This window comes from Bos javanicus, chromosome 24 (genome assembly GCF_032452875.1).
Source record: "Bos javanicus breed banteng chromosome 24, ARS-OSU_banteng_1.0, whole genome shotgun sequence".
In the NCBI taxonomy this organism is placed as follows: domain Eukaryota; kingdom Metazoa; phylum Chordata; class Mammalia; order Artiodactyla; family Bovidae; genus Bos; species Bos javanicus.
This window is the reverse complement of record NC_083891.1, coordinates 34,736,511-34,749,656: the sequence shown is the minus strand read 5'-3', so window position 1 is coordinate 34,749,656 and position 13,146 is coordinate 34,736,511. Positions and strand designations below refer to the sequence as shown.

At 41.1% G+C, this 13,146-nt stretch overlaps 1 protein-coding gene across 15 annotated transcripts in view; it reads left to right on the top strand.

The window, feature by feature from the left end:
- The window catches only part of GREB1L (GREB1 like retinoic acid receptor coactivator), a 245,933-nt gene that overhangs the window by 203,001 nt on the left and 29,786 nt on the right, over window positions 1–13,146 (top strand). For all 15 annotated transcript variants that reach the window (XM_061399778.1, XM_061399773.1, XM_061399774.1 and 12 more), the window contains 3 exons: window positions 5,435–5,615; window positions 7,316–7,508; window positions 11,227–11,360. In XM_061399778.1, coding sequence (XP_061255762.1) covers window positions 5,435–5,615; window positions 7,316–7,508; window positions 11,227–11,360 — 508 coding nt within the window. The remainder of the gene's footprint in view (window positions 1–5,434; window positions 5,616–7,315; window positions 7,509–11,226; window positions 11,361–13,146) is intronic.

Below are 13,146 nucleotides of genomic sequence, written 5' to 3'. Positions count from 1 at the left end.
CTGGTATGTAATTGCTCAGCACACAGAGGTAGAAAATATATGTATGTATATTAAGCTAGGCATATATATAGCCCCCAGGCTCCTCTGTCTGTGGGATTTTCTAGGCAAGAATACTGGAGTGGGGTGCCATTTCCTTCTCCAGGGCATCTTCCCCACCCAGAGATTGAACCCTTGCCTCTTGGGTCTTCTGCATTGACAGGCAGGTTCTTTACCACTAGGGCCACCTGGGAAGCCCTATATATAGACTCAGATACCTCTTTATTTCTATATCTATATACTGATCTTGCCAATTCCATATGAACACTGCAAGATGCTTTTTATATTTTTATTGGAGTATAATTGCTTTACAATGTTGTGTTAGTTTCAGCCATACAAAGAAGTGAATCAGCTATATATATATATATCCTCTCCCTCTTGGATCTCCCTCCCATATACAATGGAATATTACACAGTCATAAAGAGGCACAAAATTGGGTCATTTGTAGAGATGTGGATGGACCTGGGGTCTATCATACAGAGTGAAGCAAGGTTCCTTTTAGTCCTTCTTGTGTCTTTATTTGTGACTTCTTTCTCTGACAGGGGAACCTAGTTCTTGTTATCTACAATGTACATATTCACTTCTTTGATTTTTTTCTAGAAGGTATGCAATTGCCAATCCACACTGATTTGTTTTACTTAGACTTGCTCTTCTCATGCTCACCTTTTCAGGATGGTGATGTTCGGTTTCATTTGTTACCATTTGGATTCCCTGTTGCCTGCCTCTCCTCCTTTCTGACTCCACTCTCCCATCCCCCATTCCATTCTTGATTAACTTTTTTCTGTGGTTTTAAGAGCCAAAGTTACACAAGGTGGTACATTCAGAGAAGCGTCCCTTCCCTCCTCATACTTACCCATTCTCATTCTCACTTCTTTACACCGCTTTCCCATCCATCCACTCTCCTACTGGTAACCAATCTCTTTAGTTTCTGGTTTATCCTTCTTGAATTTGCTTTGCAGAAATGCTAACATACATAAGTCTGTCTTTCATCTACTTCTTCCTTACAATTATCTTGTTTGTTAAAAATTTTTATTAATTTGATATGCTTCCATTTTATATGCTTATTTGTATTTCCCTTTTTATTAATGAGATTGAACATCTTTTCAGATGTTTATTGGCCATTTGGGTTTCTTCTAGGAAATGCCTGCTCAAGTTTTTTTGCCCTTCTTGGATTTATAGGAGCAATTTCTCTATTCTGAATACTAATCCTTTTTAGAAATACTAGTTAAAGATTTGGAAGGCTCATATTTTTGTTTATAACATCTTTGATGAATGAACTTAAATGAATCTTAAAGTTTATCTATCCCTTGGCCTTTTGTGTTTCAGAAATCCTTTATGAGGTCACACACTTATTCTCCTTCATTGTCTCATAAAAGTTTTAGAGTTTTGTCTTTCACATTTAATCCACCTAAATTTCTTTTTTTTTAAATATCAAGTAAGGTAAGAGCCAATATTCTGTTTTCTTCAGTGCTGGTTATTAAAGAGTCCATTCTTTACCACTGATGTACATTGCAAGCTTTATCATAAATCAGGTTTTTACATGCATGGGGGTCTGTTTTCAGGGTTTGCCCCATGCCAAAACATGGGGCAAATACATAATAATTTTGTATACAAAATAATACAGCTGATAATTCTTGGTCTCTGGGTAGATAGATCTCTCCCACCTTTTCTACTTCAGAGCTGCCTTGACTATTGTTTTTTTGCTCTGCCATATACATTTTAAAAATAATTTTAACTATATTTTATGATATAGTTCTATTTAAGTTTTCTTTAATGTCATTAATCAGAGAAGGCAATGGCACCCCACTCCAGTACTTTTGCCTAGAAAATCCCATGGATGGAGGAGCCTGATAGGCTGCAGTCCATGGGGTTGCGATGAGTCGGACATGACTGAGCAACTTCACTTTCACTTTTCACTTTCATGCATTGGAGAAGGAAATGGCAACCCACTCCAGGGTTCTTGCCTGGAGAATCCCAGGGACGGGGGAGCCTGGTGGGCTGCCGTCTATGGGGTCGCACAGAGTCGGACACGACTGAAGCGACTTAGCAGCAGCAGCAGCAGCAGCAATGTCATTAATGGTTTCATTTTCTCCACAAAGGTTTTACATATCTTTTATAAGATTTATTCCTAAACAGTATTTTTTTGACATCATTGAAAATGGTTTTTTAAAAATACATTTCCTGTTTGTTTTTGGTATATAGAAATCCAACTAATTTTTATAAATTGATTTTGAATCCATCAACTTAACTAAATTCTTATTAATTAATTTATCTGTGGATGATTTTGTGTTTGCTACCAAAATATATTATTAGTAAAGAATGATAGTTTTGTTTCTTTCTCTTTTGTTTTTGAGTAATTGATTGTTCCATTTATTTCTAAATATAGTAGATGCACAAGAAACTTTTATTGAGTTGAAATAAAATGCCTGTAATAGTGCCATTAACACCTCTTGAAAGAGGCCCTCTGAAGGAAGAGACCATACCCATTTTTGTTTTACATTGACTAAGGAGAAGCTGTGAAGGGAGAAAGGAATTAGACTGGAATATTAAATTATATTCTGTTTACATTTTAATTAATATACATGGTGTAAGACCACCAGGTTCTATGAAAGGATAGTGTATCATTAGACTGGTTGTAGATGGTTTTATTTCTCACTTTGCAGTTATAGGTGAAAAAGGTCAGGATATACAATTGCAAAATATGAGCTAGGTAGAAGAATATCCGTTTAAAAAAAAACAGGAAGAAATGCACAAAAATGTTTGCAGTTCTTATTTCAAGTTAAAGAATCATGGATGATTTTTTTCTTCTTTTTTAATATATCTCTATACTTTCCAGTTTTCCCAAGATGAGTATCTATCACTTTCATAACCAGGAAAGAAACAAAACTTAACACTAAAAGCAAGTCTAAAACAAAATTTAAAGGTAAGGATGATCTACTAAAAATGTCCAGTTAGAGCTAAAACAATCAAGAACATCTGATGTGCCTCCTTCCACCCAGACACACCACTGCAGAGCCAGCTGGCTGCACAGGCTAACACACTGTGTTATGTCTAAGAGAACGACCTCGGAGATGTGTGGAACTTTACTTTCCGTTAAGGGCGTGTATGGACCTGATGTGAAAAAGTCATACACAATTGGTCTTCATTTCATTTGTTTTGAAATGTGATCAGCTCAGTTATCCACAAAATATATTTTTCCTTTTCGTGAATTATTTATCACATTTTCATATTTAGAGATTTTTAACTTGCACTGCTTGTTTCCTAAGGATAAATTTAGGAAATACAGGCTAATTTTCGGCTGGCTCTACTCTCCCCATTTTTACAAAAAGGAAACAGAAGCCCCCAAAGATTAAGTAGGTCCTTTCTCTGTGCCTCTGCTCAGCTCCTCCCTTCAAAGGGCTTTGTCTCTCATCATATACTTGTCAAAAATATCCGTCTTCTCCATCATAAGATCCATGAGATTAAGATCTTTGTCCTGCCCTCCTGTGTATCCCCAAGCCTAGCACAGTACCTGACATACCTGATACATAATAGATGTTGAATAAACCTCTACTGAATGTTAAATACACTTTATAAGCAATTCACTTTCCAAGAAATCAGGCTACCTGCCAAATTAAATATCTGATTGATGGCTTTTGGAAATAGTCACAACAGCTTTTGACTACATTTGGGTGGAAATTGAAAACAATCTCTGAGTAAAGAAAAAAGAAAATCTTTGACTAATGAAAAAAGTTTGAAAGCAAAATTACCTTTCTGTTCACCTTTTCCAGTATAGTGAATGTTTCATATTGTAAAACATTTTTCTTACTTTCCTTTATACCATTTAGAGCTGTTAATATTATGGCATCTAGATGCTAAGTGTATGTAGTTGTTAATTGAGCTGGTTTTATATGAAAAAAATTGATTAATGAAACTAAGTCAACATAATTTGTAAAAGTTCTTCATTTCACTTGTTTATCTTTCTCAATTTAAAACTTTTTTCCACACAGTTGGGACTGATGGATGTGGTTGATACTGGATGTTAAATGAATATGCTTGGAAGATCATATCTAACCCCCAAATGTGACATATCTAACCCCAAATCAGTCTTCTGGTTCCTCCTCAGAGGGTCATAGGCTTGAGTCACAAGGTCCTCCTCTCAGAGGGCTGAGTGTCTGGGGGTGGGCGACGGAGTGCTGTGCACTCTTGTTTGGGGGCAGTATTTTTCCCAGCTGTATTGAGCCATAAAGAACAAATTTGTAAGTTTAAGGTATACAATGTGATGTTTTAATGCATGTATATATTGTGAAACGTTCACCATGGTAAGGTTAGTAAATACATCCTTCACCTCACATAATTACCACTTTGTCTATTCATTTTAAAGGAGGATTTGGTGTTTTAATTATAACAGCTTCTTGCGCCTAGACCTATTTTAGATGTTTGTATGTAGAAGTAATTTTACTATAGACAGAGATAATGACACAGTTTTAAAGTTGTACAGTTTCTAACATTTTGAAAAGGTAGTTTTCTTGAGTAATTCAGTTCATTCTTTTGATTTGGCACATAATCCCACTTTCATTGAGGTCTTCCCATACTTTGTATCGGAGAAGGCAATGGCACCCCACTCCAGTACTCTTGCCTGGAAAATCCATGGACGGAGGAGCCTGGGAGGCTGCAGTCCATGGGGTTGCTAAGAGTTGAACACGACTGAGCGACTTCACTTGCACTTTTCACTTTCATGCATTGGAGAAGGAAATGGCAACCCACTCCAGGGTTCTTGCCTGGAGAATCCCAGGGACGGGGGAGCCTGGTGGGCTGCCGTCTCTGGGGTCGCACAGAGTCGGACACGACTGAAGCGACTTAGCAGCAGCAGCAGCATACTTTGTATACTGTGCAACATTGGCACTGTATAAAATGAGTAAAATACCACCTTAAAAAAGCTCATGATCTGCCTGTGGTATCTTTGGACATTACATTTTATTTTCCTTTTTTCTTATATGTGTTATGTTGCTAAATTTGGGGTAAGGGAAACTTGCACTGTTCTATTAATTTGGCCAAGAGCTGTAGCCCAAAGCTTCATTTTTTCCCCCGCAGTGGCCTATAGTAGCTTTTAGTTGAGCACTTCACATAGAAATAGAGTTTGACTGGACAGAGGTCTCATTATTCAAGCTTCTACTTAATGTATCGGAATGGTCCCTGGTGTCATTTGTACGTGGCATGGGAGGTCAGTTGTGGTATTCTAAAGAAAAGGAAAGCTGATACTTCCTCCTCAAATGGTGGTGGGCAATATGGAAAAGGAAAGCTATCCACTCTGTAAATCTCTCTATATATGGTTAGTACTCAGTAAATCAGTTGACACTAAAGTTTATCTCATAGATATGTACATAAAAAAGATAATCTCTGTTTTCTTCTTGGCAGGTGTCCTTGTAGACTTGGGTCTGGAGGAAAATGGGACAGCCTATCAGAGAGCAGAGAAATATGTTGTTCGTCTAGACAATGAGATACAAACCAAGTTTGAAGTTTTTATGAGAAGGGTGAAGCAGAACCCGTACACGCTGTTCGTGCTAGTCCATGACAACTCCCATGTGGAACTAACGAGGTGATTGCTTCAGAGTGAGCAAATACAATCTTTCTTCTCCAACAGTAAGGGTTATGTAATAAATGATTTAAAAGGTGGTCATTTGAAATCCCAGAGACCCCACCGTTTGGCATCTTCTCATGGGTAACTCATTCCCGCCCTTGCCTTGCTCTCCCAATGTTTCTGACTACTTCAATGTTGATGTTAACTATACTGTTGGTGAATTTTCAAAAATTCAAAATTTCAAGTTCCTGTTAAAATTCCCTCTTAAGAGCACCTTGGGACTTGGCTGCTCCAAGGAAAGGGTGACAGCAAGGAGGAGCTGGTGAGCGGCCTCCCAGAAGGTCCACGTGCTTTCCTGTCGCCGCCGTTCTTCCTCCCTGGTTCTTCTCCTTCCCTCCCTTTCCGGGCCCTCCTTCCCTTCCTCTCCTGCTATTTCTCCTCCTCCTTACCTTTCTCTCTTCCCTCTTCCCTTTAACAGCAGTAGGGATGCCACTTCAGTGATCTGAGAGCATTTTCAGAATCTTCCACAATTTACCAGTTTAAACCAGAGAACATTCTCTTTATGGGCTTTTTAATGAAAGAGTAGTATGGTGGTGTGATGGAGTCAGATCAAATCACAGGACTTATCTGGTAGGGGGTATCTTTGTTGCTATGGATTGAAAAAAGCAAACAGTTTTTTTTTTTTTTTTTAAGGGAAAATAGTTGTCACATATTACATATCATGGTTTGTCCGAACCAGGTAGGGAGAGGGAAATTTTAGCATCCTCAAGCACTCACAGACTTTCTTTTCTCGGGACACACTGAGGTTAGGCATCTGGATTTTGTTTTTTGATCTATGATAGAGATGTTAGAATTACAAAAGCACTTGTTCAGAAGCTAGAATGTGCTTGGTACTCCACAATCTGGTCTAGAGCCCTAGGCAGGTGTAAGTAAGATCTTGCATAACTTGTTAGATTTGCAAAGAAGGACAGAGAGGTGAGAAGAGGGTAGGAAAGGTAAAGAAAAGAAATTTTGCCCACATCCTGTTCAGTTACTGCTTGTGTTCTACGAGCAGAAATAGCTCACTGACCTTATATACCTCATCTTTGAAACCTCTGAGGGTTTCACACTGAATCTCTCTGTTTAATTCTCATGGGCATTGAGATTACTTCTTTGACTATAAATATATACATATGGTTTTGAGGCTGCACGGAAACCTGGTATATCCACACTGAATAAAAGTGTGGGTGGTAGGGAGGGGGCAGGAGGAGCCCTCTGCATGGTCTAGCAGCCTCAAGGGAAGAAGGAAAGTGTATTAACACAGCAAGGATTCCTTGTCATTTGGGGAATCTCTCTAGGGGCACAGATCATTGCTCAGTTATAAACATCATTTTTTGATGGAGAGCTCTCTTACACTGGTGGGGCTTTCAAACTAAAATGATCCACCTCAAGCTACAGATTTGGATATCTTTGGCTTGGATAATGGAGTTTAGACTTCAAGGTGTATTAGGGACAAACTGAAAAAGGAAAAAAAAATTCCCTGAAAGCTGTCTGAAAGGGGTAAGAAAGAGGGTTATTTCTGCTCTTCCACATCAAATGCTGGTTGTTTCCACTGCTGCTCTCAGTTAATAAGAACTGAAAAAAATAAGAGCTAAGACATGACCTCTATTTTGCTCTCTGATTGTGCATCTAGTCACTTAAATGAGGAGGTGTTAATGTGACTTTCAATGTCTCTACAGTGTCATGTCGGGCTCTTTGTCACATGGCGAGCCCGGCCATGGATTGGCTGACAGGGTCATTAACGGCAGAGAGGTTCTGGAAGCTTTCAACCTCCTGGTGCTCCAGGTCACCTCCTGTCCATACACTCTGCAGACCCAACAGTCCCGAATCAGCACCAGCAACGAGGTGCACTGGATGCAGCTGGACAGCACAGTGAGTCTCTTCCCCACCTTCTGCCAGGCGTGTTCCCAGTCCCCTCGGGAGCAGAACAGCATCAGAAAACATGGCCAAAAGCCTTACGGGTGCTTTAGCTTCTAAAAGTTCCATATACTTACAATTAGTATTCACTAAAGGCTAAAGAATGGGCTTCCCAGGTGACTCAGTGGTAAAGAATCGCCTGCCAATGCAGGAGACTTCGGTTTTAATCCCTGGGTTGGAAAAATCCCCTGGAGAAGGAAATGGCAGCCCACTCCAGTATTGTTGCCTGGAGAATCCCGTGGACAGAGGAGCCTGGTGGGCTACAGTCCATGAGGTTGTAAAGAGTCAGACACGACTGAGTGACTAAACAATAAGAACAAAAGCTAGTGAATAGTGTTCTCTATAAATTTGATTCGGTGGGCTCTACTTTAGGTTATCATGCAGATACAAAATTATCCACCTGTGTAGTTTGTCCCCCTAAAATGTAACATGATCTGACATAATTATCAATATCCTGGATTAGTTCTGTGCTTTTGAATGATTCATTCTGAGACTTCCCTGGTGGTTCAGTTGTTAAGGCTGTCTTCCAGTGCAGGGCGTGTGGGTTCCATCCCTGGTCAGATAGCTAATGCCTTGTGGCCAAAAAACCAAAACATAAAACAGAAGCAATACTGTAACAAATTCAATAAAGACTTTAAAAAACTCCACATCAAAAAAAAAAAAGAGACACACAGAGAACACAGAGAAAACAGATTGGTGGTTGCCAGTTGGTGGGGGCTGGAGGGCAGACAAAACGGGTGAAGGTGGCCAAAAGGCACCAAAATCCAGTTATAAAATGAATGGGTTCTGGGGAATAATGTACAGGAAGGTGACAGTGGTTCATAGCACTCTACGGTCCATTTGAAAATTGCTGGGAGAATAGATCTTAAAAGTTCTCACCACAAGAAAAAAAGAATTACAACCGTGTGTGGTGACGGGTGGATGTTAACTAAACTTGGTGTGGTGATAATTTCACCACATATGCAAATAGCAGATTATTATGTTGTACACGTGAAACTAATGTAATGTTCATGTCAATTATATTTCAGCAGTTTTAAAAAAGAAAAAAGTCAAGTTATACACCCTGGGTGTCAGTCACTCAGTCGTGTCTGATTCTTTTGCAACCCCAGAGACTGTATGTAGCCCACTAGGCTCCTCTGTCCATGGGATTCTCCAGACAAGAATACTGGAGTGGGTTGTCATTTCCTTCTCCAACATATACATCTTAACTAAATACAATTTTTATTTGTAAAAACAAAATGACAAACATAAAAAAAAAAAGAAAAGAAAAACAAAGTAGAATAAGACAACTGCAAAAAAACCAAAGTGCTCTGTGGGTTGAAGGAGGAAAAGTGTCGCCCGTCTGAGAGCATCAGGAATGCTGACATGGAGGACAGCGCACGGGGTGGGCTCTGGAAGAGAGGGAGGACAGAGCAGACACTGCGGACAGCAGTCAGCAGCGCAGGGCCGTAGAGGAGGAAGTGCCAGGTGTTTTTCAGAGGATACTTAGTGGGATTAAACGAAACCTGAAAATACACATATGGAATCTTTGAGACCAGGCTGGGAAAGCTTACACTTGTTACACGTCGGTGAACAATTCTTTAGCAAGGGCACAGTATTATTAGAAACAGCAGAACCTACTCTTTTTTCTCTTTTGGCTGTGCACGCAGTTTGCAGGATCTTAGTTCCCAGATCAAGGATTGAACCCAGGCCACTGCAGTGAAGGTGCTGATTCCTAACCACTGGACCACCAGGGAACCCCCAGAATATGCATAATTCTTATATTTTTAGGTTCACAATTATTCACAATCACTCACAATTCACAATTATTCAATGTTAATGTTCAGCTCCGTGAATTTTCACGAACTGAACATACCCGTGGAACCAGCACCCAGATGAAAAACTAGAACATGAGCTTCCCTCCAGAGGCCAGGCACTCTGTCGCCAGAGGGAGGCACTCTTCTGGCTTGGTTTGCCTCATTTTGAATGGAATTGTGCGATAGGCACGGGCTTTCCAGGCGACGCTAGTGGTAAAGAACCTGCCTGCCAATGCAGGAGACGGAAGAGATTCGGGATTGCTCCCCAGGTTGGGAAGATCCCCTGGAAGAGGAAATGGCAGTCCACTCCAGTATTCTTACCTGGAGCATCCCATGGACAGAGAAGCCTGGTGGGCTGCAGTCCATGGGGTTAAGAAGAGTTGGACACGACTAAAGTGAGGCAGACGTGCAGTAGGCACTCTGTTATATATAACTTCTTTTGCTCAACATTGTGAGATTCTTTTATATTTTACATGAGTCGTGAAACACTCGTTCTTTCGGTTGTATATAGGTTACGCTGGGTGACTCACCACAGTTGATTTATTCATCCTATTCACTGATTTCAGTTGCTGCTTTGAGCATTCTAGCTCATGCCTTTTAGTAGACATCTGTGTACACTTTTGTTGGGTATGTATCTGGGAGTGAAATTGCTGAGTGCAGAGTTCAGCTTTAGTGGATACTAAGAGGCTACATTTTAAGGCAATTTATTAACTATAAGAGGTCAAGTCAAAGAGATTAGAAAGGTGGGGGTGAGTCATCTGGCTTCTCTGCTAATTCAGGCTCGAATGAACGAGTACCTCAATCAGAATAGAGGTGCTGGCAATAAAGAGGATGGAAGAAATGGTAACTTTTCTAGGATTTGTTTTTTGAGGAAGAGGGGAAAAGCAGAGATATTTTTAAGGTGATGCCTTTAGTGGGAAAAGAGAAGACAGAAGAGCAGCAGACCTGCGTGTGGAGGGCAGACAAGACAGATGTGAACTGAGTGGAGGCCAGGCAAGTGTGCCGTGGCAAACACAGAGCTGGGGGAGGAACGGGGACTTTATGCTGAGGCTTTGGAATATTTTTCCAGGAATGCTGATCACTGACCGAAGCAGCTGGTGTAGATAAAATCATGGAAGAAAATAATGAAGAGAATGGCGGAGAGGGCAGCGAGGCCAAGGACTGAGGGTTTGGCCTCAAGAGTCCTTGGTGACCTTCCAGGGAACAGTGTCCACAGAGCAGAGGGTTGGGCTGGAGCAAAAGCAGAGACGGCAGCGCAAAGACAGGGAGTGCTAAGCTCAGGGTCACTGAGAGGCCAGGGCTCTGGGAGCGGAGATTTTTTTTTTAAGCAGAGGAACATTTTCCCCAAAGATACAAGAATTCAGTAAATCATGTCACTTTTTTTTTTTTTTTAATCATGTCACTTATAATTTGTGATGCTGGGGGAGCCCAGTAGCTCTAGTTCTTCAAACCCTGCTAGCTCCAGGTGGTTCTAAGTCATCTATGTAACAAGCTGTCCCTATCATTTTGCTAAGAAAAAATAAAGAGAAGAAAAAAAAAATGAAAACATTTTATTCAGATCTTCTCACTTTTTAATTGGATTGGGGGGATTGCTGTTGAGTTATACGAGCTCTTTATAGATACTGGCTATTAACCCCTCATCAGGTAAATGGTTTGCAAGTATTTTTTGCCGTTCAGTAGGTTGCCTCTTCATTTTGTTTCCTTTGCTGTGCAGAAGCTTTTTAGTTTGATATAGTCCCACTTGCTTATTCACAATTTTTTCTAATTTTCAGGCAATAACCTGTTACAGGTCCCCCCCCGTGCCCCGCCGCCCGCCCCTGAAAATCAGACACCTTGTGCCCTGCCCTCACTGGGCTTTGCTCTGTGTTTTGAACCAGGAGGACGTGAGCTGTGAGGAGAAGCTGTACTTCGGCCTGAACGAGTACAGTAAATCTTTGCAGTGGGGAGTCACAAGCCCCCTTCTGAGATGTGACGAGACATTTGAAAAAATGGTGAACACGCTCTTGGAGAGGTAAATAAGGACCTTCAGCCTTGTCTTTAGCTGTTCTTGTTTGTCTGAACATGCCAAACGTCTTTCTGTCAGAGTCACAGGGAATGTTGGTGGAGCCCAGGCTATGCAAATGACACTCAAGAGCAGAATAAAAACAGCCTGTCCTGACATGACCTTCCACTCAGCTGGGTTTTCTATCATCATCCAGGACCAGCAAAGGAATCCAGTGACCCCGAGTGGGAAGGATAACCACCTTCCGTGCTCTGAATCATCTCCCAGGCAGGTTCACAGCTGCACCCAGAGATGATGCGGGCAGAGAGGAACTGGCTTATTAGAAGCCATTCCTCTGGGGTCTGGCCTCCCCCTCCCCACCATGCACCCCACACTTTTCTCCTCTTGTCTACCACAGGCAATCACCCTCAGTAAAGAAATGAAACTTTACTATGAGAGACTTGAAGTGTAAACTGGAGAACACTAAAGAATAATCAGATTGTTTGAGCTCAGTTCCAAGTGGCCCTCCTCCAGTCCCCGACTTTGGGGTAAAGTCTTACGACTCTGTCTCCTTTTTCTTCCTCAATTTCAGGTCAAACGCTGGAAGAGCAAAGGGATTTTCTGTTTTGTTTGTTCATTTGTTTTCCCCCTCTCTGATCTTGAACTACAGACTCAAAAAAAGAGGCATAAGAATTTAACCTAATAGGGAATTCCACAGCAGTCCAGTGGTTAGGACCGTGATTCGATCTGTGGTCGGGGAACTGAGATCCCTCAAGCTGGGCATGGCCAAAAAAAAATAAAAGAATTTAACCTAGTAGAGGTTCCTCCCTGTCCTCCACTACAATATTCTGTCTGATCACCCAGTGATGGGGCAGTAAGGCACTCTTCGATGAGATACATTCTTATTTTTAGTAGCTCTAGTTCTTAACACTGTCTCTCATCAATCACAACCCATCTATTTAAAAGCTGCCCTATAAGATTGCTAAGAAAAAGAAATAAAGATGATCAGGGAGAAACATCCTACCCAGCAAGTTATTGGGCGGTGTCAGGAAAAGGAACAGGCGTGCAGTGGGATTTTGTACTTTCGCAGCTGTTGGGTTTGAGAAGACATAACAGACACTGTGATGTTAATCCCCTCGTGGCACCTGTGATCTGAGATTTCTAAAACCACCTCATGAGTCTCCCTTCTAAGTGTTCCCCAACCTCCTGTTCTATCCACCAGCTTGGAACCTATCTTTTCTTTAAGTAACATCTTGGAGTTTTATAACTCATATTTTAATGGACAGTCCCATCAGCTCCTATACAACTTTTGTAATCCTTAAAAAACTATGATTATAATTGAATACAAAAAAAAAAATTGGGAAAACTATTCACTTCTAAATTCATAGCTCTTTCAGTGTAAAATTTAAATGCCTGCATGTCAGATAGTAAAGAATCTGCCTGCAATGCGGGAGACCTGAGTTCATTCCCTGGGTTGGGAAAATCCCCTGGAAAGGGGATTGGCAACCCACTCCAGTATTCCTACTTGAAGAATTCCATGGACAGAGGAGTCTGGTGGGCCACAGTCCATGGGGTCACAAAGAGTCAGACACAGCTGAGCAACTAACACTTTCACTTTTCATATCAAAGTTACCCTTCGATCTAACTTTGGTTTTCTTACATGCCGCAGCAAAAAAAAAAAAAAACAGTAAGCCTTAAACTTGGATCATCTGTGCTCACTTCCTCCAGCCCAGGTCCCCCAGGCTCATAATGGCTATGATTTACTGAACACTTGAATGGAGTGGTTCAGGAGGACCGATGGAACTAAAGGAGTTCT